The following is a 27,657-nucleotide window of genomic DNA, read 5'->3' on the forward strand; positions in this document are numbered from 1 at the left end:
AGAAAAATTGTATAGATCCTCTATGAGGCTGTGGAGGGATCCAAATTGTGGATTTCAAAGAAAACATGAATCATCTGTGTACAATGACACTGTTGTTTTTAAGCCCTGGATTTCCAGTCCCTTGATATTATGGTTATGTCTGATTTTAATTGCTAACATTTTGATGGCCATAATAAATAGATATGCCGATAGTGGACAACCTTGACAGTTTAATACTTTCTGAGAAGTAGCCATTATTTACTATTTTACACCTAGGGTAACGATACATACAACTTTAATCCATTGAAGAAGAGATTCTCCAAAATTGAAATATTCCAAGCATTTATATATAATTTCCAGTCGTACTTTATCAAAACTATTTTCAAAGTCAGCTATGAATACCAGGCCTGGTGTCCCAGTTTTTTCATAGTGTTCTATCGTTTCCAGTACTTGTCTTACATTATCTCCAATGTATCGTCCATGTAAAACCATGTCTGATTAGGACATGTTATCCAGGACATGCTATCCATTTTTCTAGAATTTCTGCATCACAACAGTGAAGTGTAAGGGGCCTCCATTTTTTTATGGACTGGATATTTTTCTATCACTTGGGTCCTGTTTCAGAACTTATTGTTGAGAATCGGATAATCTATCATCTTTATGGTTAAAACATGCTAATAATAGTCCTCTGGTATACCTACATGAATCCACTTGTTCTAATAAATCCATGATATTCGTGATTTCCTTTAGGGTCCATTGAGGTATTTAAAACCATATTATAATCTCCCACCATAATAACAGAGTCTTGTATTGCTTGTAAGCTTTATCAATTATTATTATTATTGTTAAAGAAGCGTTGATCATCATTATTTGGACCGTAACTTAAAAAGAATCCATCTACTAATTCATATCATCAACCCTTTTGAAATACTTTGCCCATGGGAGAACTATATTCTGTTCCTCATCAATCTACACACAATACCCCATTACAGATGTGGGATACACACACACACACACACACACACACACACACACACACACACACACACACCCTTCCCCCACAAACAACCACAAGATCAGATGTTCAACAGTTCAAATCAAATGTTGTTGTTCACATACACGTGTTTAGCAGATGTTATTGCAGGTGTAGTGAAATGCTTGTGCTTCTAGCTTCGACAGTGCAATAACATTGAACAATTACACAACATACAGTGACTTGCGAAAGTATTCACCCCCCTTGGCATTTTTCCTATTTTGTTGCCTTACAACCTGGAATTAAATTAGATTTTTTGGGGGGGTTGTATCATTTGATTTACACAACAAGCCTACTACTTTGAAGATGCAAAATATTTTTTATTGTGAAACAATAAAAAACTGGAAAAAAAACGGAAAACTTGAGCATGCATAACTATTCACCCCCCCAAAGTCAATACTTTGTAGAGCCACCTTTTGCAGCAATTACAGCTGCAAGTCTCTTGGGGTATGTCTCTATAAGTTTGCCACATCTAGCCACTGGGATTTTTGCCCATTCGTTAAGGCAAAACTGCTCCAGCTCCTTCAAGTTGGATGTGTTCCGCTGGTGTACAGCAATCCTTAAGTCATACAACAGTTTCTCAATTGGATTGAGGTCTGGGCTTTGACTAGGTCATTCCAAGACATTTTCCCTTAAACCACTCAAGCGCTGCTTTATCAGTATGCTTAGGGTCATTGTCATGCTGGTAGGTGAACCTCCGTCCCAGTCTCAAACCTCTGGAAGACTGAAACAGGTTTCTCTCAAGAATTTCCCTGTATTTAGCACCATCCATAACCATCTATCATTCCTTCACACCAGTTTCCAAGTCCCTGCTGATGAAAAACATCCCCACAGCATGATGCTGCCACCACCATGCTTCACTGTGGTGGTGGTGTTCTTGGGGTGATGAGAGGTGTTGGGTTTGATCCAGACATAGCATTTTCCTTGATGGCCGAAAAGCTCAATTTTAGACTCATCTGACCAGAGTACCTTCTTCCATATGTTTGGGGAGTCTCCCACATGCCTTATGGCGAACACCAAACATGTTTGTTTATTTCTTTCTTTATGCAATGGCTTTTTTCTGGTCACACTTCCGTAAAGCCCAGCTCTTTGCAACTCCTTCAGGGTTATCTTTGGTCTCTTTGATGCCTCTCTGATGAATGCCCTCCTTGCCTGGAGGTTTGGTGGGCGGCCCTCTCTTGGCAGGTTTGTTGTGATGCCATATTCTTTCCATTTTTTAATAATGGATTTAATGGTGCTCTGTGGGATGTTCAAAGTTTTGGGTGTTTTGTTATAACCCAACCCTGATCTGTAGTTCTCCACAACTTTGTCCCTGACCTGTATGGAGAGCTCCTTGGTCTTCATGGTGCCGCATGCTCGGTTGTGCCCCTTGCTTAGTGGTGTTGCAGACTCTGGGGCCTTTCAGAACATGTGTATATATACTGAGATCATGTGACAGATCATGTGACACTTAGATTGCACAAAGGTGGACTTTATTTATCTAATTATGTTACTTCTGAAGGTAATTGGTTGCACCAGATCTTATTTAGGGGCTTCATAGCAAAGGGGGAGAATACATATGCACGCACCACTTTTCCGTTTTTTATTACATTTTTATAAAATACATTTGGGGACTATTTTGTGTATGTCCACTACATGAAATCCAAATAAATTACAGGTTGTATTGCAACAAAATTCGAAAAACGCAAAGGGGGATGACTACTTTTGCACGGACCTGGATACCCAAATACACACAAATCTAAGTAAAGGAATGGAATTAAGAATATAAAAATATATGGACCAGCAATATCAGATCGGCATAGAATAAGATACAGTAGAATAGTATAGGATACAGTATACACATACAGTTGAAGTCAGAGGTTTACATCATTTGAGTCAATTGGAGGTGTAACTGTGGATGTATTTCAAGGCCTACCTTCAAACTCAGTGCCTCTTTGCTTGACATCATGGGAAAATCTAAAGAAATAAGCCAAGACCTCAGAATTCTTTTTTTAGACCTCCACAAGTCAGATTCATCCTTGGGAGCAATTTCCAAATGCCTGAAGGTACCACATTCATCTGTACAAACAATAGTACGCAAGTATAAACACCATGGGCCCAACAGCAAAGGACCTTGTGAAGATGCTGGAGAAAACAAAAGTACAAAAGTACAAAAAAAAGTACAAAAGTATCTATATCCACAGTTAAACAAGTCCAATATTGACAAAACCTGAAAAGCCTCTCAGCAAGGAAAAAGCCACTGCTCCAAAACTGCCATAAAAAAGCCAGACTACAGTTTGCAACTGCATATGGGGACAAAGATCGTACTTTTTGAGAAATGTCCTCTGGTCTGATGAAACAAAAATAGAACTGTTTGGCCATAATGACCATCGTTATGTTTGGAGGAAAAAGGGGGAGGCTTGCAAGCCGAAGAACACCATCCCAACAGTGAAGCATGGGGGTGGCAGTATCATGTTGTGGGGGTGCTTTACTGTAGGAAGGACTGGTGCACTTCACAAAATAGATGGCATTATGAGGTAGGAAAATTATGTGGATATATTGAAGCAAGACATCAGTCAGGAAGTTAAAGCTTGGTCGCAAATGGGTCTTCCAAATTGTCAATGACCCCAAGCATACTACCAAAGTTTTGGCAAAATGGCTTAAGGACAACAAAGTCAAGGTATTGGAGTGGCCATCACAAAGCCCTGACCTCAATCCTATAGAAAATGTGTGGGCAGAACTAAAAAAGCGTGTGCGAGCAAGGAGGCCTACAAATCTGACTCAGTTATGACTAATTTATTGGCCATGTAGAATGAGAGCCCATTGTTCTTGGTAGCGGGCGGCGTCGGTGGCACGGTGTTATCCTCAAAGCGGGGCTGGGCGTTATTTTCTCATGTTTTGACCCAGTCGTTAATTCGAATCATTCTATTCATTTGACGTTGCTATGCTAAACAAATCATTGGCATGTCGCTAGCTAGCAGAGATTCAACGATGATGAGAGACAAGAACTCCAATAAATAATGATTGAATAAATATCCAATAGGCCTACATAGACCGCACTGCACTGGTTAATGAATGAATGGAATTCTAATGGTTTCCGGTTTCCGTGGTGAATTATTAGCTAGCTAGCCTACTGGCATGGGAGAGATCGCGTTTGTAAAATGATACATGCTTGCACAGGCCGTAGAGGCATACAGGTAGGTTTATACAACCCCCAACTGTTGCGAACCAAATAGTAATAAGGAAAAAATAATGTGTAGGTGCTTTTTTCCCGAGCGAGATTAAGTTTATGAATTTCCTGCATGGGCTGCGGGACAGTGGAATTATGACATTTCCCAAACCAGAGACCGAGAAACAGCTTCTATATCCAGGCCATCAGACTGATTAACAGCCACCACTAGATGACCTCTGCTCAATACCTTGCCCTCTGCCAAGTACCCTACTCTGCCCCTCAGTCACTGTCACTAGCCAGATAGCACTGGGCACTGTACCCTGCACCTTAGGGACTTCTGCCCTATGTACATAGTCATTGAACACTAGCCACTTGAATTATGTTTACGTACTATTTATATATTTTCTGCTGTACAAAATGTTTGATTATTTTAAAATGTTGGATTATTGTGTGCTTGTTGACATTTACTGGATTGATTGATAGGAACTAGGAACATAAGCATTTCGCTGCACCCGGCATAACACCTACTCAACGGTGCACGCGATCAATAACATTTGATTTAACTAAAAGAACCACTCGTTCAAATCTTTAAACATCAACTGAATGTTAAATATTAAGGCATTTAAGGAAATCTGACACCTACACGCTCCTTCCATTGTGATGCACTGAAGTCAGGGACTATAATCCCCTTTCCTCATTCAAGATAAAGCTGTGTTAGTTCCCCTATCTGTCTGAGGCTCAATGGAAGACCTCCGCGTGTCAGCAACACACACACACACACACACACACACACACACACACACACACACACACACACACACACACACACACACACACACACACACACACACACACACACACACACACACACACACACACACACACACACACACACACACACACACACACACACACACACACACACACACACATTACACACACAGAGAAGATAAAACTGTGTTAGTCAGTCCCTATCTGTCTGAGCTAGACTCCCCTCAATGAATGGAAGACTTTCACATGTCAGCTAGCCACAGCGATTGAGATTGCAGCTGAGGAGTGAAGAAAATAAATTAGATTCAAGGCTGTCTAATTTTACAGCAACTGTGATCCATCAGACTAGCGGGAGGTGACAGTGGAAATGACGGATGGAGACAGACAGGTGGCCTTACCATTTCACTGATTTACGCTCAAAAGCACGGCACGGGCCCCTAGATTTATTGAGTGAACATGATCCTGTTCATTATGACTGTCACCTAAGACCATTTCTCTCCATCTCAACGGGGGTCACTTTAGCAGGGGAAGATGGAAAGGAGAACATGAGAGGGATAGGAGGACAACTTTAACATATAGACAGTGTACAGGCAGGGAGGTTGGGGGGAGTTGTTTTGGCCCTGTGAGCTGCCAAGTGTTGTCAAATATAAAACAACAATCAATGAAATTTATTTTTTAAAGCCCTTTTTACATCAGCAGTTGTCACAAAGTGCTTTACAGATACCCAGCCTTTACAGATACCCAGCCTTTACAGATACCCAGCCTTTACAGATACCCAGCCTTTACAGATACCCAGCCTTTACAGATACCCAGCCTTTACAGATACCAAGCCTTTACAGATACCCAGCCTTTACAGATACCCAGCCTTTACACATTTACAGATACCCAGCCTTTACAGATACCCAGCCTTTACAGATACCCACACCTTTACAGATACCAAGCCTTTACAGATACCCAGACTTTACAGATACCCAGCCTTTACAGATACCAAGCCTTTACAGATACCAAGCCTTTACAGATACCCAGCCTTTACAGATACCAAGCCTTTACAGATACCCAGCCTTTACAGATACCAAGCCTTTACAGATACCAAGCCTTTACAGATACCCAGCCTTTACAGATACCCAGCCTTTACAGATACCAAGCCTTTACAGATACCAAGCCTTTACAGATACCCAGCCTTTACAGATACCAAGCCTTTACAGATACCCAGCCTTTACAGATACCCAGCCTTTACAGATACCAAGCCTTTACAGATACCCAGCCTTTACAGATACCCAGCCTTTACAGATACCCAGCCTTTACAGATACCAAGCCTTTACAGATACCCAGCCTTTACAGATACCAAGCCTTTACAGATACCCAGCCTTTACAGATACCCAGCCTTTACAGATACCCAGCCTTTACAGATACCCAGCCTTTACAGATACCCAGCCTTTACAGATACCCAGCCTTTACAGATACCCAGCCTTTACAGATACCCAGCCTTTACAGATACCCAGCCCAAATGAACAAGCAATGCGGAGGGAAAAGCAGAAGCACAATGGCTAGGAAAAACCCCCTTTTAAGTCAGGAACCTAGTAATAATAATAATAACACATTCTATTTGCACCTTTCAAGATATACAAGGACACTTACAGAGTAAAACATAAAATAGCAAATATAAACATGGCAATACTAAAAGCAAAGGACCTGATTCCGACCCGAGCTAAGTGCGCATAAATGGAACGTAATTAGATTTGTATGCACTTTTCTCTCTACACATATTCTGACCTTGAACTTAAACACGAGAACAGCATACTGTTCACCCGCTATTCGTTTGGGGTATAGATCAAAGACCTGAAGGTGCTGCGGAGGTATTCTGATCTTGACTCAATTCCCACATAATTCAACCGCCTTTACGCACAATGAAATGATGAATAAGGTCGAGGAACCTATCGGTTCCAAGTGGAACAACATCTACTTTTTCAGATAGAAATAACACCATTCTTCATGCAATGTAATTTTTTAATTGATAAGAGCTAGGTAAATGATGAGTAAGCCGTTTGGATGAGGAGATTGTATATATAAATGACAATGGATTTAGATATATTTTACCTTACGATCGCTGGAGACAGATGTGAAACCTGTCATATGGCAGCAAACTGAAGCATATCAACATATCACCTTTTCCACAGTGAAGTTTATGACATTGGATGAAATTTGGAGACCCAACTTATAGGCTTCTGTAGCCATGCACAAATGACAGTATAGTACCAAACCTACCGAGGTCCGGACTTTTCACTGTATTTGTATTTATTTATTTATTTATCGGTAGACACCGTCAGTAATACCCACAGCAAAGATGAAGGCACGGGCCCCATGGAGAGTAGTCTGGTGAGTGGGGTTACCAGTAGGCCAGAGTCAGAGGATCGAATACTGCGGGTGGGGGTGTAGCATGTTGGAGAGATAGGAGGGAGCCAAGCCTCGCAGGGATTTGTCAGTGAGGAGAAGGATTTTGATTGGAAACCATTGGAGGAGTGTGGGTGTGATGTGTTCCCAGGGTTTGGTGCGGGTGAGGAGTCTCGCAGCTGAGTTTTGGACACACTGAAGTTTGTTGAGGGAGTTGGCAGGGAGTCCATACAGAAGAGCATTGCAATAGTCCAGGCAAGAGGTAATGAAGGGATGTATAAGTGTTTCAGCAGCTGAGTCTGTAAGGGAGGGGCGAAGGCTGGCAATGTTCTTGAGATGGAAGAAGGCAGATTTAGTGAAGGTTTTAATGTGGGCATCAAAGTAGAGTGTTGAATCGATGAGATAGGGCAGGCGTTGATGTTGAGGTCAAACTCCTCCACCTTCTTTAAGAGAGATCTGGGGGCCACCAACATGGCCTGTGTCTTATTGCCATTGAGCTTCAGAAAGTTTGACCTCATCATCCATCATTTTTATTTTAGGCAGTTGATGAGGGATGATGGGGGAGGTCAGAGGTGAGTTTGGAGTGAACATAGATCTCTGTGTCATCAGCATAGCAATGGACTTGAAGACTGTGTTGACGGATGATTTCTCCGAGGGGTATGATGTAGATAATGAAGGAGAGGCCCTAGGACTGAGCCTTGGGGGACCCCCTGGTGGACAGGTGCGTGGCCGGATTTGAAGTACCCCAGGGTCACAAACTGCTGCCTGTCGGGCAGGTAGGACCTTAACCAAGCCAGGGCTGATCGAGTGATTCCCAGAGTCCTCTCCATTTTTCAAGGAGGTTGGAATGGCAAACAGTGTCAAAGGCAGCTGATACAGTAGGTCCAGAGGGATGAGGAGGTTGAGATTGCCTAAGTCAGCCGCTAGAAGTAGTTCATTGACCACTTTGGCGAGAGTTGTTTCCATGGGTAGACTTGGCCTTGTGGAGAGCATCTTTGTAGTTTGAGACATGATCCTTATATGCCTCAGCATGTACAGTGAGCCCTGTTTTCTTACACAGCGGCCGGCAGCCTTTATAGTACGTAGTGTGGGTGTATACTGGGGTGAAGACGCAGGGTTTGACAGGGGCTAGTAGATCCATATTTGAGGATACCACTTTGTTGTTGTTGGAAAACAGGTCACCAACAGGGGTCAGGAGAGGTTCAGGGCAGGGGGGGTGGGGGTTGACAGGTTTGATGTTTCTGAGGGTGATGGTGCATTTATTAAGGGTCTTGGGGAGGTGGATGGAAAGATTAAATAGGATGGCTATGTGGTCAGAAATGGTCCGTTCCAGGCCGTACAGATTGTGGGGGCTATGCCAGTGGAGCACACCAGGTCGAGGGTGAAGCCTTGGACTGAGTTGGAAAATTCACATGCTGTGTGAAATTGAAACAGTCCAACAGGGAAAGGAAATCCGCCGCAAACTCACAAGTGCTGGAGTCCACATGGATGTTTAAAGTGGAACTTACATCATTTTAGCAACATGAAACCAACATAAAAAAATATGTTCATATACACCCCCAGGAAGAATATGACACAATGTTTTACATTTTCTGACAAGCGAGCACGAAGATATGGTCATTTTCACCTTTTCATCAATTCATGGAATTTTTGGAAATGATTTATATTGAACAATTTGTTAAAGTTCTATAGCAATACAGGGTGGGAAAGCCACTGCAGTAAATAAAACCAACAACAAAAACATTTGTCTTGTCCAGGACCGGAGTCTACGCAGACCGTTGCGCCAATCAGAGCTACAGTAGGCCTATATGCAAACAAGCCATTTGCCACACGGGCCTGCCATCATTCACTTTAAACTGGACTGTGTGTGTACAGTCAGTAGCAACAGCACAACTTTAGATCGTTAGAACGCATTTGCCAAAAGCCACAAAATACACCTGAATGGATTTCTGCAAATAAGTTTTTCCTAGCCACCGTGCTTCTACACCTGCATTGCTTGTTGTTTGGGGTTTTAGACTGGGTTTCTGTACAGCACTTTGTGGCATCAGCTGATGTAAGAAGGGCTTTATAAATACATTTGATTGATTGATGTAAATACCACGGGAGTCCTGTTAGATTTGGGAACTTCACAGTCCTATTGAGCAAACAACCAGGTAGGCTCTCTTCACCCTCAGTTGCCTATGAACATCAACAACAACAAGATCAACAACTAATGCTAGCCAGAGCAAGATGAGCTACATTCTAACAAGGGAACATTAGATAAACCCTCTCAAACTTTTTCAGCTAGTTGGCCATCAAAATTGCACTGATAAATGATGGGGAATAGCCTGCTCCTACTTCTGCAGCTTGCCTGCCAATGCATAATTGTCCCAACCCACGCTTTGACAACTGAATTGGAACTTGCCTCCCTCCCTGCCCATTTGATCGATGCCAGATACATTTGGTTGACGACTAAGAGATATTGATAGCAGTTGTTCAAGTTCAGCCTAGCTAGCAAAGTGATTCACCTTTCTTGCTAGCTAACCAAAAGACATCTGCATCTCTAGCAGAAGCCAGTACCCACCGAAAATTACAATATGATGGGAAAAGGTCGGTCACTCACCCACTCCTCCAATGACATAACATCTTCCCAGAAGCGAGTTAGCTAGCTAACGTTAGGCTTCATGTTTTTAGCTTGCTAAATAAATAGATAAGCTAGCCCAGGGGTGTCAAACTCAATCAGCGCATGGGCCATATTGAAAAAATAAGGAATTTGCAGGCCAGACATACAGTAGATGATTCTTATTTTTTCTCAACCTGCAACTGCGACCCAAACTGGCCATTGTTTGAAAACATATGGCCCTTAATAATGTCTGCTTACAACAGTGCTTCTCAATTATTTTCTGTTACGCCCGCCTAGGAAGAAGTAAACATTTTGCGCGCCGCGACTGTAAATAGTATCATTTGTCTATAAAATTGTTATAAGTACACCTCTGCATAACATTGTATGCTTATTAACGTTAAAGAAAACAAAAAAAAGAAAGAAATATAGATCAACTTACAACAAAGAATAACTTTATTAACATTGTTTTTTAGTCTGTAACAGAAAAGACTTAAAGTGCATCAATTTGCCTGAAATTAAATTTAAAAATTCCATCCTTATTTAAACTGTAAACATTTTTTGACCATTTGATACTGAAAAATAAAATAAAATATAATCAGCTCCTGCTCAATGTTTAGCTGGGACTTGGTCTTCAGTGCAGCAACAGCAGAGAAGCCAGTCTCACAAAGATAAGATGTTGCAAAAGGAAGAAGAATGCCCATGGCCCTCTGCCCTAAGAGTGGATACTGCCTCTCTACACTCAGCCAGAATTCACTCAGTGTCTGTGATGTGAACCTCAGTCTCAATATGGAGTCAGACGTCATATCAATGAACCGGTCCTCCTCTGCAGAGCTGAAACCAGTTGGAGCTGGTGCATTGAAATTATCTCTCACCCAGTTATATTGGGAACTGTTTTCAGGGAAGTACTTTTTAAAGAATCCCATCAGTGATGAAATATGTTCCTTAATATATGGAATCACTGAGGTGGCATCATAGTCTGTAGTGTCAACAAATTCATGCAGGTTCTCGAATGAATCAGTATTTCCTTCAAGTCGCCTGCCCCACATAAAGCTTTCGAGTGAAAGAGCTGATCTTGTCTGTGACCTGAGGGAGGTGTTTATCTTTCCCTTGAAGCTATAGATTTAGTTAATTTCGCTTTCAAAATATGTCACTCAGGTAGGCCAGTTTTGCCAGGAAGTTCTCATCACTACATTTTTCTGCGAGGTCATACTTGTGCTCCTGCTCCGAAAACATTCTTATCTGCTCTCTGAGCTCAAAAACTCGGGACAAGAATTTTCCTCGTGACGGCCACCTTGCTCCACTGTAAAACAGCACAGCTTGATGTTCAGCTCCCATCTCCTCACAAATAGCAGAGAAGACTCTTGTTTTTAGTGGTCTAGTCTTTATAAAATTGACTACACCTACAATGTCAGTCATAACCTCACTTAATTCAGAGGAAAGGTGCCTTGATGCCAGTGCTTCTCTGTGTATAACACAGTGTGTCCACTCAGCATAAGGTGAGGCCTTCTTGATGAGTGCCCGAAGTCCTTTTCTCGCCCCTGCCATGGTCTGTGCACCATCACTGCAAACACCAATGCAGTTTTCCCACTTTAACCCATTCTCAGTCAGGAAGCAGTCCAGCATTTTGAATAGCTCTGCAGCTGTGGCTCTGTCTCTGACATATTTACAAAAAAGTAGATCCTCACACAGGGAGTTTGTCATGTCAAAACATACATAAGCGATAAACAAACAGTCTTTGTTGCTGTCAGTTGCTTCATCGAACTGTAAGGCAAAATGTTTGTCTTTGAGTTTATCTACCAGCTGTTCTTTAAGACCGTTAGCAATGTCATTTATACGTCTGGCGACAGGATCATTGGACAGAGGGATAGTTTTTATTTTTGCAGCACTTGCGTCATCCAGCAGGACAGAGACCATGTCTAATGCTGCAGGCAGTATCAGCTCCTCTGCTATGGAGTGTTTTTTGTTGTTGCACTGAGCAATTTGGTACGCCGCCTTATATGATGCTAACAGTGCTCGCTGGTTTACTGAAGTAGCATTCACAAAGCGGGACGATTGTTGGCAATATTCGGCACGTTCTCGCTGAAAAAACTCAAGCGGCTTATCAGCGTGATTGGGGTGTAATGTCTTTAAGTGATGCCTTAATTTATTTGGCTTCATGCTGTCAACATTTTTAGACAGAGTAAACATACCGGTCTTTCCTCATCTCCCACCGTAGTCACCGTGAAGCAAAGCGCTACATACGCTTCGTCATATTTCCTCGTCTTAGCTTTCGGGAGACTTACGTTTGTCTCATTATCTCCGTCTCTCTCCACCTTTCTTTTCATCCCTGTTAAATATTTTAAGGGTTTGTTATCTTCACTTCATATCTCCTGCTCTGTGCTGTGTGCTCTTGTTCGGTGCAACAACAAATAAAAAAACTACTCCCTGCGGCAAAAATAAAGCATGTTCCCCGGGGTCACACGCGTCCCCCCCTGGCATCGCTCGCCCCACTATTTGAGAAGGACTGGCTTACAACTTAGCCAAATACATTTAAATGCAGTTTTTCACAATTCCTGACATTTAATCCTAGTAATAATTCCCTGTCTTAGGTCAGTTAGGATCACCACTTTATTTTAAGAATGTGAAATGTCAGAATAATAGTAGAGAATGATTTATTTCAGCTTTTATTTCTTACCTCACATTCCCAGTGGATCAGAAGTTTACATACACTCAACTAGTATTTGGTAGCATTGCCTTTAAATTGTTTAACTTGGGTCAAACGTTTCAGGTAGCCTTCCACAATAAGTTGGGTGAATTTTGGCACATTCCTCCTGACAGAGCTGGTGTAACTGAGTCAGGTTTGCAGGCCTCCTTGCTCGCACACGCTTTTTCAGTTCTGCCCACAAATTTTCTATAGGATTGAGGTCAGGGCTTTGTGATGGCCACTTCAATACCTTGACTTTGTTGTCCTTAAGCCATTTTGGGCACAACTTTGGAAGTATGCTTGGGGTCATTGTCCATTTAGAAGACCCATTTGCGACCAAGCTTTAACTTCCTGACTGATGTCTTGAGATGTTGCTTCAATATATCCACATATTTTCCTACCTCATAATGCCATCTATTTTGTGAAGTGCAGCAGTCCCTCCTGCAGCAAAGCACCCCCACAACAAGATGCTGCCAGCCCCGTGCTTCACGGTTGGGATGGTGTTCCTCGGCTTGCAAGCCTCCCCCTTTTTCCTCCAAGCATAACGATGGTCATTATGACCAAACAGTTCTATTTTTGTTTCATCAGACCAGAGGACATTTCTCCAAAAAGTGTGATCTTTGTCCCCATGTGCAGTTGCAAACCATAGTCTGGCTTTCTTTTATGGCGGTTCTGGAGCAGTGGCTTCTTCCTTGCTGAGCGGCATTTCAGGTTATGTCGATATAGGACTTGTTTTACTGTGGATATAAATACTTTTGTACCTGTTTCCTCCAGCATCTTCACAAGGTCCTTTACTGTTGCGATTGATTTGCACTTTTCGCACCAAAGTACGTTTATCTCCAGGAGACAGAATGTGTCTCCTTCCTGAGCAGTATGGCGGCTGCATGGTCCCATGGTGTTTATACTTGCGTACTATTGTTTGTACAGATTAACGTGGTACCTTCAGGCATTTGGAAATTGCTCCCAAGGATGAACCAGACTTGTGGAGGTCTCCAATTTTTTTTTCTGAGGTCTTGGCTGATTTCTTTTGATTTTCCCATGATATCAAGCAAAGAGGCCCTCTGTTTGAAGGTAGGCCTTGAAATACATCCACAGGTACACCTCCAATTGACTCAAATGATGCCAATTAGCCTATCAGAAGCTTCTGAAGCCATAAAATAATTTTCTGGAATTTTCCAAGCTGTTTAAAGGCACAGTCAACTAAGTGTATGTAAACGTCTGACCACTGGAATTGTGATAGTGAATTTTAAGTGAAATAATCTGTCTGTAAACAATTGTTGGAAAAATTGCTTGTGTCGTGCACAAAGTAGATGTCCTAACCGACTTGCCAAAACTATAGTTTGTTAACAAGCAATTTGTGGAGTGGTTGAAAAACACGTTTTAATTACTCCAACCTAAGTGTATATAAACTTCTGACTTCAACTGTATATATATAGCATTTTACATATTAAATCAAAAGAAGAGATAAATAATATTTGTCCAGCCTTTGTTGCTATGCTTGAGATGTGCATAATATAATGCAACCCTAATCAAAAATAACAAAAACTGAGCTATACTGTGGGTTGGTTGTAACATTTAAACTTAAAACACGTTTTAAGCATTACTGTATGGTGCACTCAAAATGTATTGTTGTTGAGTAGCCACGTTATGACTGACTTTTGATCAATGCCCTTGCTAGATTGATTGCATTGACATTCCCAGCCGTAAGTACAGTCGTCCGTTTTTTCTCAAAATATTGCGTCATTAAAATTTGAACAGTGCATCCCGAATGGGTGGAGGCAGCAAACAATGTACCCGGTCAGCTGTGATTTGCAAAATGATAGCAATATTTTTGGGACTACAAAGAAATATACTGTATTCATGAATTATATTAATCATGCATTGAACTGCATCCATGAATCATGCATTGAACTGCATCCATATATTCTGCCAAGAAGGCCTTACTGTACATCATGGAATTTTGAGTCAAATAGAACCTATTTTCAAAACATCTTATAAAGTTGGTTTAGAAGCATGAACTAGGAATTTGATATTTTTGACTGATATTATGATTGCCTGTTTCATATCTACAAAGTAGTTAAAATGCTGCCAGTTCCACTTTAAGAGTCCAATGCAGACGTTTTAATCTAAAAATCTAATCATTTCTGGGTAACATTTACCTTACTGTGATTGTTTTCAATTAAAATGGTCAAAAAGAAACTTCTTAGCAAAGAGCAATTTCTCAAGAAAGAATTTTGCTAGGACTGTCTGGGAGTGGCTTGAGTGGTGAGGGGATAACTGAAAACAAGCTGTTATTGGCAGAGAGGTTTGGAACTGTCTTTCTAATTGATCTAATTTACCACCTTGTGGCCAAAACTACTTCCCACCAAGACTATTTCCCACCAAAACAAGCTGATAATTCAAACAGCACTTACAATAAAAGAGCATCATAATTTTCACAATTTCACAGTATTATTCCAACCTCATAATGTGGATATACAGTACCAGTCAAAAGTTTGGACACACTAAAAAATATGTTATATTTGAAATTCTTCAAAGTAGCCACCCTTTGGCTTGATGACAACTTTGCACAGTCTTGGCATTCTCTCAACCAGATTTATGAGGTAGTCACCTGGAATGAATTTCCATTAACAAGTGTGCCGTGTTAAAAGTACATTTGTGGAATTTCTTTCCTTCTTAATGCGTTTGAGCCATTCAGCCATTCAGTTGTGTTCTGACAAGATGGGGTTGGTATACAGAAGAAAGCCCTATTTGGTAAAATACCAAGTCCATATTATGACAAGAACAACTCAAATAAGAAAAGAGAAATGACAGACCATCATTACTTTAAAGAAATTAAGGTCAGTGAATCCGGAAAATTTCAAGAACTTTAAAGTTGTCACGCCCTGACTTAGAGATCCTTTTTATTCTCTATGTTTGGTTAGGTCAGGGTGTGACTCAGGTGGGAAAGTCTATGTTTTCAATTTTTTTGTTTTTGGCCGTGTGTGTGTGTGTGTGTGTGGTTCCCAATCAGAGGCAGCTGTCTATCGTTGTCTCTGATTGGGGATCACATATAAGTTGTCATATTCCTTTTGGGTTTTGTGGGATCTTGTTTTCTGTTCAGTATCTGTACCTGACAGAACTGTGTGCTTTCGTTTTCACTTTTGCTATTTTGTTTGAGTGTTTTTTGAAAATAAAAATCATGAACACCTTCCACACTGCGCTTTGGTCCACTCCTTTTGACGAGGGCCATTGCAAAAGCCTTCGAGCGCCATGATGAAACTGACTCTCATGAGGACCACCACATGAAAGGAAGACCCCGAGTTACCTCTGCCGCAGAGGATACGTTCATTAGAGTTACCAGCCTCAGAATTGGGCAATTAACTGCACCTCAGATTGCAGCTTAAATAAATACTTCACAGAGTTCAAGTAACAGACACATCTCAACATCAACTGTTCAGAGAAGACTGCGTGAATCATGCCTTCATGGTTGAATTGCTGTAAAGCAACCACTACGAAAGGACACCAATTATAAGAAGAGACTTGCTTGGGCCAAGAAACAGGAACAATGGACATTAGACCAGTGGAAATCTGTCCTTTGGTCTGATGAGTCCAAATTTGAGATTGTTGGTTCTATCCGCCGTGTCTTTGTGAGACGCAGAGTAGGTGAACGGATGATCTCCGCATGTGTGGTTCCCACTGTGAAGCATGGAGGAGGAGGTGTGATTGTGTGGGTGTGCTTTTGCTGGTTACACTTTTAGGGATTATTTAGAAATCAAGGCACACTTAAGCAGCATGGCTACCACTGCATTCTGCAGCGATACGCCATCCCATCATACCATCATTTGCGCTTAGTGGGACTATCATTTGTTTTTCAACAGGACAATGATCCAAAACACACCTCCAGGCTGTGTAAGGGCTATTTGACCAAGAAGAAGAGTGATGGAGCGCTGCATCAGATGACCTGTCCTCCACAATCACCCGACCTCAACTCAATTGAGATGGTTTGGGATGAGTTTGTTTAACAATGTTTTTGGTTGCTACATGTTTCCATAAGTGTTATTTCATAGTTTTGATGCCGTCTTCACTATTATTCTACAATGTAAAAAATAAAATAAAAACTTGAATGAGTAGGTGTCCAAACTTTTGACTGGTAATGTATCTATAAAACACCTTTAAGTCCCCAAGCAGCACTGTGGCAGGGCATGTGGAGCAGGAAGATGTTAATACCTTAGATCCTTCAGAGACTAAGACAGGGGAGGATTTGGCAGGCCTTTATATCAGAATGAGGAGCAGTGGTTTTGGGCCAGACAGTTTGAGCGCTAGGCATTCAAATAAGGTCAGATTCTGTACCTGCGTTAATGACATATGTAGGTCTGATCGGTGGAGAACAGCAATACCCCCTGCAGGGCCTGTGGAGCGATGTTTCCCTGTGTAGACGTAGCCAGGAGAGGCAGAAATGTTGAGAGACAGAAATTCTTTGGGTTTAGTACAAAGGTTTCATTCAGACAACGATTGCATTTTATGTGATGACATTGTTAATTAGGTTTTTGTTATTGAGGGATTATGTGTTAATTGGAGCAAACTTGAGTTTGCCAGAGGGGGCTGGTTCAATGTGGAATAGTCAGATTTTGTAGCTTAAAACTCATTGCGCTAAACTCAAACAGCAGCCTACAGCAGTAAAAATCGGTAATCCCCAAAGAAACGCTAAAAGGATCTGCAGAGTTTCTATATTTCTACGACTTATGACAGGGTGGCAGGTAGCCTAGTGGTTAGAGCATTGGGCCAGTAGCTGAAATGTTTCTGGATCAAGTTCCTGCGCTGACAAGATAAAAAATATGTTCTACCCCTGTTCTATCCCTGAGCAAGGCAGTTAACTCACTGTTCCCCGGATGCTGAAGACATGGATGTCGATTAAGGCAGCTCCTTGCACCTTTTTGATTCAGAGAGGTTGGGTTAAATGCGGAACACACATTTCAGTTGTACAGCTGACTTTAGTTAATTACAATATGAGTGAAATAGTTTTCCTTCCCAAAAATTGTAATGAAGTATTTGAAAAAGCAGCTTTTCTGTGTTGGAAGGGTGTACGCATTATTTATGCTTTGGCCTCAAATACGAGTATAGGATTAGTCAACAACTTTATTTGGGTATAAATTAAATTAATATTATCTTTTAAAAACAAGATTTTAACTGGACAGTTACTTTAATAGTCCATGCAAAATGTGATACAAATTCAAATGAGAAACAGTTCGAGAGAAGCTAGCAAGAATCTAGGAAGACACCTACAGAGAAGAAACCTAGAGAGGAAGAAACCTAGAGAGGAACCGGTCTCTGAGGGGTTGGACAGTCCTCTTCTGGCTGTACCAGACAGAGATTTAAGAGTACATGTGGCGTTTCAAGACGTTCAGATGTTCATAGATGACCAGCAACACTCAACGCTTCAAGATTCTATGTCAGTTGACTTTTTATAAGAACCCCAACACACCAATGTCTGAATAAGTTACAACAATGAATTGTTTTGAATATTTTGGTTGATTTTGTGCTAATGTTCATTTTAGATGGATTTCTAGCATTTAAACTGCAAGAGCATGCTCAGTTTACGAACATATGATTTATCAATTATCCCAGGTTTTCTTATTAAGTTTCTGACTTACAGTTGAAGTCAGAAGTTTATATACACTGAGGTTGGAGTTATTAAAACTCGTTTTTCAACCACTCCACAAAATTATTGTGAACGAACTATACTTTTGGCAAGTTGGTTAGGACATTTACTTTGTGGATTACACAAGTATTTTTTTCAACAATTGTTTAAAGACAGATTATTTCACTTATAATTCACTGTATCACAATTCCAGTGGGTCAGAAGTTTACATACACTAAGTTGACTGTGCCTTTAATAAACAGCTTGGAAAATTCCAGAAAAATGATGTCATAGGCTAATTGACATCATTTGGGTCAATTGGAGGTGTACCTGTGGATGTATTTCAAGGCCTACCTTCAAACTCAGTGCCTCTTTGCTTGACATGATGGGAAAATAAAAAGAAATCAGTCAAGACCTCAGAAAAAAAATTGTAGACCTCCACAAGTCTGGTACATACTTGGGAGCAATTTTCAAACACCTGAAGGTACCTCGTTCATCTGTACAAACTATAGTATGCAAGTATAAACACCATGGGACCACGCAGCTGTCATACCGCTCAGGAAGGAGACACGTTCTGTATCCTGGAGATTAACGTACTTTGCTACGAAAAGTGCAAATCAATCCCAACAACAGCAACAGCAACAACAGCAAAGAACCTTGTGAAGATGCTGGAGGCAACCGGTACAAAAGTATCTATATCCACAGTAAAACAAGTCCTTATCGACATAACCTGGAATGCCGCTCAGCAAGGAAGAAGCCACTGCTCCAGAACCACCATAGAAAAGCCATACTACGGCACATTGGGACAAAGATTGTACTTTTTGGAGAAATGTCCTCTGATCCGATGAAACAAATATAGAACTGTTTGGCCATAATGACCATCATTATGTTTGGAGGAAAAAGGGGAAGCTTGCAAGCCGACGAACACAATCCCAACCGTGAAGCACAGCATCATGTTGTGGGGGTGCTTTGCTGCAGGAGGGACTGGTGCACTTCACAAAATGCATGGCACAAAATGCATGAGGTAGGAAAATTATGTGGCTATATTGAAACAACATCTCAAGACATCAGTCAGGAAGTTAAAGCTTGGTCGCAAATGGGTCTTCTAAATGGACAATGACCCCAAGCATACTTCCAAAGTTGTGGCAAAATGGCTTAAGGACAACGAAGTCAAGGTATTCGAGTGGCCATTACAAAGCCCTGACCTCAATCCTATAGAAAATGTGTGGGCAGAACTGAAAAAGCGTGTACGAGCAAGGAGGCCTACAAACCTGACTCAGTTACATCAGCACTGTCAGGAGGAATGGGCCAAAATTCACCCGACTTATTGTGGGAAGCTTGTGGAAGGCTACCTGAAACGTTTGACCCAAGTTAAACAATTTAAAGTCAATGCTACCAAATACTAATTGAGTGTATGTAAACTTCTGATCCATTGGGAATGTAATGAAATAAATAAAAGCTGAAAGAAATCACTCTCTACTATTTGTCTGACATTTCACATTCTTAAAATAAAGTGGTGATCCTAACTGACCTAAAACAGATAATTTTTACTTGGATTAAATGTCATGAATTGTGAAAAACTGAGTTTAAATGTATTTGGCTAAGGTATATGTAAACTTCTGACTTCAACTGTATGTCCTGCACCATTCTGTGTCCTTTTATAACCCATTTCTGACATCCTCCACTATGTTGTGTTGTGTCTTCCAGTAATGCCTTACAACAGTGCCCATCATTGTGTGGTGGAGGTGGAAAACTTCATACTACTTCTGGGTGGAGAGGACCAGTGGAACCCCAATGGTAACATCACTACTGATACTACTACTAATACCAGTAGTAATACAAATGAATATATATAAATGTTTAGTTTTTATATTCATAATTTGCACTTTATTTCCCATCAACATTGTTTGATTAGATAAGTGTGGCCATATGAACTATTTATGGATCTTGATTATGTCGGGTATTTTGCAGGAAAGCACAGCACCAATCATGTCAGCCGTTATGATCCACGATTCAACAGTTGGATACAACTTCCCCCGATGCAGGAAAGGTAAGTGAATGCGAACAAGATTGACAAAGTAATGCAATACGATAGATGTGTGCATTATTCCACTGAATATTAACACTGAATGATTACGGTGTCTGTGTGTGACATTACACTTTTAAGGAGATGAAATCTGAACTTTTCTGGAGTATAGAAAGACTTCATCCTGGGATGTTTTGAAACATAACATGGTGTCTTGTAACACCACTTTAATCAAGTGTTGTGCAACACCTTGCCAGGGACTGGGAGCATTACTGCGAAAGGCAGAAAACACTCATTTGGTGTTTCGAGTTCTGTTTAGTGCAGAATTAGATACCTTCTTTTGTGTTGTTTCCTCTCTAAAGCTCCTAAACACTATTATGCTGTTTCAAATCCTGTCTCGTGCAGAATTGGATCACTTGTTCTGGTGTATTTTCATATTTAAAAACGATTTACATGTATCGGATTATTTGACCAGTTTAACGCATTTTGACAGGCATTGGTGAGCACAGTGCTCAATCCACAGCAAGCATAGCAGGATACTGTATTTGCCTCTACCAAAAGATGTTGGATTTGTGGGAATGGGTCGTCTCATCATTGACCGTTCATCATAATCCATTACACCTCATGGCAAGCTGCTCAATACTAATATAGAAGTACACTTTAAAAAAAAACATGCATACATTGTGTTACCCATAATCCTCTAAAAACCTAGCCACGTGGCAAGATATTATAAAGGAGCATTTTTATGGTGAAAATGGTCTTCACCAAACTTGAAATTCACGTGCCGAATATATATGCCAGTTAAAAAAATCATGCGCTGTTTGCCTTAAACTGTGCATCATTCACAAGTGATAATATATCATTAATTAGTGATAGGCTAAAATTGTCATCCATCAGATAACTCTTGATTTAATCTTGGCTTGTACTCAACATGTACTCAACAATGCATGTGTGAAATTAGTTTTGATTTAGAATGGACCATTATCATGCACCTGTCTCAAAACAGGGGCAGCGGAAAAAATACATGTCATCTATGCACTTAAATAGAGAATGTAGGACGTTTTTCCCGTGGTTCATTTTCATGCCAGCCAGGTAGGCTATACTCCTGCTGTAAAGCAAAGCAATGTGCTTAATATTAGAAAGGTTGATAAATAACTATAGCAGGCCTAGCTTATAGAAAGCTGATGGAATACTCCACTTTTTAGTGTTTTAGTGTTTTTTTTGTTTTCTTGCGCGATTGCATAGCCAAAATGACGGCGGAAGAAATGGCAGCAGTTTTACGGGCGCCCAACCAATTGTGCTATTATTTTTTTGCGTTTTCTTGTAACTTATTTTGTACATAATGTTTCTGCAACCGTATCCTATGGCAAAAAAAGAGCTTCTGGATATCAGGACAGCGATCATTCACCTCGGATTAGACAAAGATTTTTTCTTCAACAAGCAAGATGCACAAGACATTCTCTAAACACCCGACAGGGCCAACATCCCCGTTATTTGCAAGAGGAAGCGACGCAGGTACAGAGGACAAAGAGCCGGATGCCTGGTCAGGACCCAGAAAAGGCGAGTGGGAAAGCTGCCGTTACCGTCAATATTACTCGCCAACGTGCAATCATTGGACAATAAACTAGACGAGGCACGATCACGAATATCCTACCAGCAGGCCAAACTACTTGCCTAGAGTTTTCAGCTATACTTTTCGTGGCTGTTTATTTACCACCACAGACAGATGCTGGCACTAAGACCGCACTCAGTCGACTGTAAAAGTAAATAAGCAAACAGGAAACCACTCACCCAGAGGTGGCACTCCTGGTGGCCAGAGACTTTAATGCAGCGAAACTTAAATCAGTTCTACCAAATTTCTATCAACATGTTAAATGTGCAACCAGAGGGAAAACAATTCTAGATCACCTGTACTCTACACACAGAAACGCGTACAAAGCTCTACCTTGCCCTCCATTTGGTAAATCCGACCACAACTCTATCTTCCTGATTCCTGCTTACAAGCTAAAATTAAAGCAGGAAGCACAAGTGACTCAGCCTATTAAAAAGTGGTCAGATGAAGCAGATGTTAAACTACAAGACTGTTTTGCTATCACAGACTGGAACATGTTCCAGGATTCATCCGATGGCATTGAGGAGGACAACACATCAGTCACTGGCTTTATCAATAAGTGCATCGAGGACGTCTTCCCCACAGTGACTGTACGTACATACCCCAACCAGAAGCCATGGATTACAGGCAACATTCGCACTGAGCTAAAGGGTAGAGCTGCCGCTTTCAAGGTGTGGGTCTCTAACCCGGAAGCTTACACGAAATCCTGCTATGCCCTGCGACGAACCATCAAACAGGCTAAATTTGGGCTAAATTTGAATCATACTACACCGGCTCTGACGCTCGTCTCATATGGCAGGGCTTGCAAACTATTACAGACTACAAAGGGTAGCACAGCGGCAAGCTGCCCAGTGACACGAGCCTACCAGACGAGCTAAATCACATCTATGCTCACTTCGAGGCAAGCAACTCTGAAGCATGCATATGAGAGCATCAGCTGTTCCGGATGACTGTGTGATCACGCTCTCCGTATCCGACGTGAGTAAGACCTTTTAACAGGTCAACATACACAAGGCTGCGGGGCCAGACGGATTACCAGGACGTGTGCTCCGGGCATGTGCTGACCAACTGGCAGGTATCTTCACTGATATTTTCAACATGTCCCTGATTGAGTCTGTAATACCAACATGCTTCAAGCAGACCACCATACTCCCTGTGCCCAAGAACACAAAGGCAACCTGTTTAAATGACTACAGACACGTAGCACTCACGTCCGTAGCCATGAAGTGCTTTGAATGGTTGGTAATGGCTCACATCAAAATACATTATCCCAGAAACCCTAGACCCACTCCAATTTGCATAACCCCCAAACAGATCCACAGATGACGCAATCTCTATTGCACTCCACACTGCCCTTTCCCACCTGGACAAAAGGAACACTTATGTGAGTATGCTATTCATTGATGACAGCTCAGCGTTCACCACCATAGTGCCCTCAAAGCTCATCACTAAGCTAAGGATCCTGGGACTAATCACCTCCCTCTGCAACTGGATCCTGGACTTCCTGACAGGCCGCCCCCAGGTGGTGAGGGTAGGTAGCAACACATCTGCCACGCTGACCCTCAACACGAGCTCCCCAGGGGTGCATGCTCAATCCCCTCCTGTACTCCCTGTTCACCCACGACTGCATGGCCAGGCATGACTCCAACACCATCATTAAGTTTGCAGACTACACAACAGTGGTAGGCCTGATCACCAACAACGACTAGATAGCCTTTAGGGAGGATGTCAGAGACCTGGCCGGGTGGTGCCAAAATAACAACCTATCCCTCAAGGTAACCAAGAATAAGGAGATGATTGTGTACTACAGGAAAAGGAGAACCTCAAAAGGTTCTACAGCTGCAACATTGAGTGCATCTTGACTGGTTGCATCACTGCCTGGTACGGCAATTGCTCGGCCTCTGACCGCAAGGCACTACAGAGGGTAGTGTGTACGGCCCAGTACATCACTGGGGCTAAGCTGCCTGTCATCCAGGACCTCTACTCCAGGCGGTGTCAGAGAAAGGCCCTACAAATTGTCAAAAATCCCAGCCACCCCAGTCATAAACTGTTCTCTCTACTACCACATGGCAAGCAGTACCGGAGTGCCAAGTCTAGGACAAATAGGCTTCTCAACAGTTTTTAGCCCCAAGCCATAAGACTCCTGAACAGGTAATGAAATGGCTACCCGGACTATTTGCATTGTGTGTGTCCCCAACCCCACTTTTTACGCTGCTGCTACTCTGTTTATCATATATGTATAGTCACTTTAACCATATCTATATGTACATACTTCCTCAAATCAAATCAAATCAAATGTATTTATATAGCCCTTCGTACATCAGCTGATATCTCAAAGTGCTGTACAGAAACCCAGCCTAAAACCCCAAACAGCAAGCAATGCAGGTGTAGAAGCACGGTGGCTAGGAAAAACTCCCTAGAAAGGCCAAAACCTAGGAAGAAACCTAGAGAGGAACCAGGCTATGTGGGGTGGCCAGTCCTATTCTGGCTGTGCCGGGTGGAGATTATAACAGAACATGGCCAAGATGTTCAAATGTTCATAAATGACCACCATGGTTGAATAATAACAAGGCAGAACAGTTGAAACTGGAGCAGCAGCACAGTCAGGTGGACCGGGGACAGCAAGGAGTCATCATGTCAGGTAGTCCTGGGGCACGGTCCTAGGGCTCAGGTCCTCCGAGAGAGAAAGAAAGAGAGAATTAGAGAGAGCATATGTAGGGTGGCCCGTCCTCTTCTGGCTGTGCCGGGTGGAGATTATAACAGAACATGGCCAAGATGTCCAAATGTTCATAAATGACCAGCATGGTCGAATAATAGTAAGGCAGAACAGTTGAAACTGGAGAAGCAGCATGGCTCAATCAGCTATACTGTATCCTCGCTACTGTATACAGCCTCGCTACTGTATACAGCCTCGCTACTGTATATAGCCTCGCTACTGTATACAGCCTCGCTACTGTATACAGCCTGTCTTTTTACTGTTGTTTCTTTACCTACCTGTTGTTCACCAAATACTATATTTTTTGCACTATTGGTTAGAGCCTGAAAGTAAGCATTTTACTGTAAGGTCTACACCTGTTTGTATTCGGTGCACGTGACAAAGAAACTTTTATTTGATTTTGAAATGTTGATCAACATAAGCTTATAGGTTCTCATTAAGTTTTTGATTAGATTTTCGATTACATTTGCATTGATGTCAGAGTGATTAGAGGGGCAATAGTGTGGAGTTAGCAAGTTTGGTAGGCTACTAACTTGCAGAATCCTACAGTAATTACAGTGACTAAATGGTCACGTGGAATTTGACTGCCGTCACGACTGGTGATTACCGTTGTGGTGTTAATAAGGTCACCGTAACAGCCGTACACACACACACACACACACACACACACACACACACACACACACACACACACACACACACACACACACACACACACACACACACACACACACACACACACACACACACACACACACACACACACACACACACACACACACACACACACACACATATTAGTTTTAATATCTACAATACCTATGATGAAAAATACTTTTCAACAAACTGTTTTTCCTGATGAAAACGAATGACAATAACGAGATGCCCTGAAAAAAGGAGAACTATTACCGATGGCTTTTCATTTTAGTTTACGAAAAGGTAACGAGATGAGAATTCCATGTGAGACTAATGGTCATTCCATTTGACATGAAACGCCTTTTCATCTGTTTTGTCCAATCATAAGCATGCATCCCTGTGCATAATATATAACGCAATCCTCTCATTGTCTTTCTGTTGCGTGGGCTGATTGCATTGATCTGGCTCCCCACACGCTCACAGCTCCCGGTCACTTCAATCACTCGTCTCTGTTTTGAACGGATGCACTTGTAACAAACTAACCTAAATTAGAAACAATAATGTCTTTATCATCTTTGCTTTTTCACATCAGAAGCTCTGATTTGCCATGTGCGCTGTTATTAATCTGTTTTGACAATAACGAGTTTTGCTGAATATTAGGACTGCAGTAATACTTCTGACATTGTTGCAAAGCTCATGTTCTCCACTTTTCAAGGACATCACTGTTATTTAACCCCTTCGATGCTTATGATGCTGAAAAAATCGGAACCTAAATTGTTTAACCTGTAGGATTTATATCCTATAGTCTATGGTAAATTATGGCTGGCATTGGTTACTAGCTAAGGTATACATGGTGATAGTGGCTTCTCTATGTGGACAAGGCTATCTGAGTGTGCACATGGTGCAAGTAAGAGCTAAGAAATGCACCAACTAATATGTGACTAAAATGACTGACTAAACCAGACTAAAATTGTCCAGCGTTTTCGGCGACTGATAATAATTCAAATGAACGAAGGATGAAAAGACTAAAATGTGACTAAGACTAAAATATATATATATTTGTGTTGTTACTTTTTACCCCTCTTTCTCCACAATTTTATGATATCCAATTGGTAGTTAGTCATCCCATTGCTGCAATTCCCGTACTGGTTCAGGAGAGGCGGAGGTCGGGAGCCATGCGTCCTCCGAAACACGACCCCGTCAAGCCGCACTGCTTCTTGACACACTGCTCGCTAAACCCGGAAGCCAGCCTCACCAATGTGTCGGAGGAAACACTTTACAGCTGGCGTCCGAAGTCAGCGTGCATGCGTCCGGCCCACCAGAGCGCGATGGGACAAGGACATCCCGGGCCGGCTAAACCCTCCCCTAACCCGGACGTCACTGGGCCAATTGTGCCTCATGGGTCTCCCGGTCGCGGAAGGCTGCAGATCGAACCCGGAACTATAGTGACGCCTCTAGCACTGCGATGCGGTGCCTTAGACCAAATATATTTTAAGATCAGAACTCCATCTAAAATAGATGCAGAAATGAACACTGACACACACACACCACTGGCATAGCACACACCCCCACAGCCCCTGGGGGGGCCCAAGAGCTATATATATTTGTTTTTAATTACAGGAAATGTGCTTTATAACAGCAACATTTTCTCTCAGCCTCATGGCAAAATGTGTAAAATAGCATGAGATTAGCTATAAAACTGCACATTTTTCTCTTTGCCCCATGGCAACAACAAAAAAGATGTGACCCTTGCTCGAACCAAAACTGTGCATACCACTGACACACACACACACACACACACACACACACACACACACACACACACACACACACACACACACACACACACACACACACACACACACACACACACACACACACACACACACACACACACACACACACACTGTCCTGCTTGTTTTAATTATGTTGTCTGGTTGACACCTCCTGCTCAGGAGAGCCAGTTTCTTCGCCTGCTGCCTGGATAAGCACCTGTATGTGATTGGCGGGAGGAACGAGTCGGGCTACCTCTCCAGTGTGGAGTCTTACAAGCTAGAGACTAACGAGTGGAACTACGTGTCCTCCCTGCCCCAGCCTCTAGCCGCACACGCTGGAGCAGTGCACAATGGGAAAATATACATCTCAGGTCAGACCTCACTCATTTTATAGAACCTTTATTTTATATTTGTCCAAATACCTATTTTTCAAGGGACACCCACTGATCATCTTATTCATGAGAAATTAGTTCATGTTGGAAATTAAAAGCTGAAAAATTATTCACTCAGACACAGTCAAAATGAGAGTACAAAATCTACTGATCTGCAGTATTGTGATGAGTGCAGGACTGCTAAATTTCACCTATCAATGCATACAGACTTTCCAAAAGCAGAGTGATGTGTCCATGGATCCTGATCCTGCCATTCGCAGCTAATAGGTC

General features: G+C 41.9%; 1 protein-coding gene across 1 annotated transcript in view; it reads left to right on the plus strand.

Moving 5' to 3' along the window:
• Positions 1-27,657, plus strand: part of klhl14 (kelch-like family member 14) — a 54,370-nt gene that overhangs the window by 22,353 nt on the left and 4,360 nt on the right. The window contains exons 4-6 of the mRNA XM_046358012.1: positions 19,938-20,027; positions 20,202-20,280; positions 27,176-27,366. Coding sequence (XP_046213968.1) covers positions 19,938-20,027; positions 20,202-20,280; positions 27,176-27,366 — 360 coding nt within the window. The remainder of the gene's footprint in view (positions 1-19,937; positions 20,028-20,201; positions 20,281-27,175; positions 27,367-27,657) is intronic.

This window comes from Oncorhynchus gorbuscha, linkage group LG08, assembly GCF_021184085.1.
Source record: "Oncorhynchus gorbuscha isolate QuinsamMale2020 ecotype Even-year linkage group LG08, OgorEven_v1.0, whole genome shotgun sequence".
Taxonomy (NCBI): domain Eukaryota; kingdom Metazoa; phylum Chordata; class Actinopteri; order Salmoniformes; family Salmonidae; genus Oncorhynchus; species Oncorhynchus gorbuscha.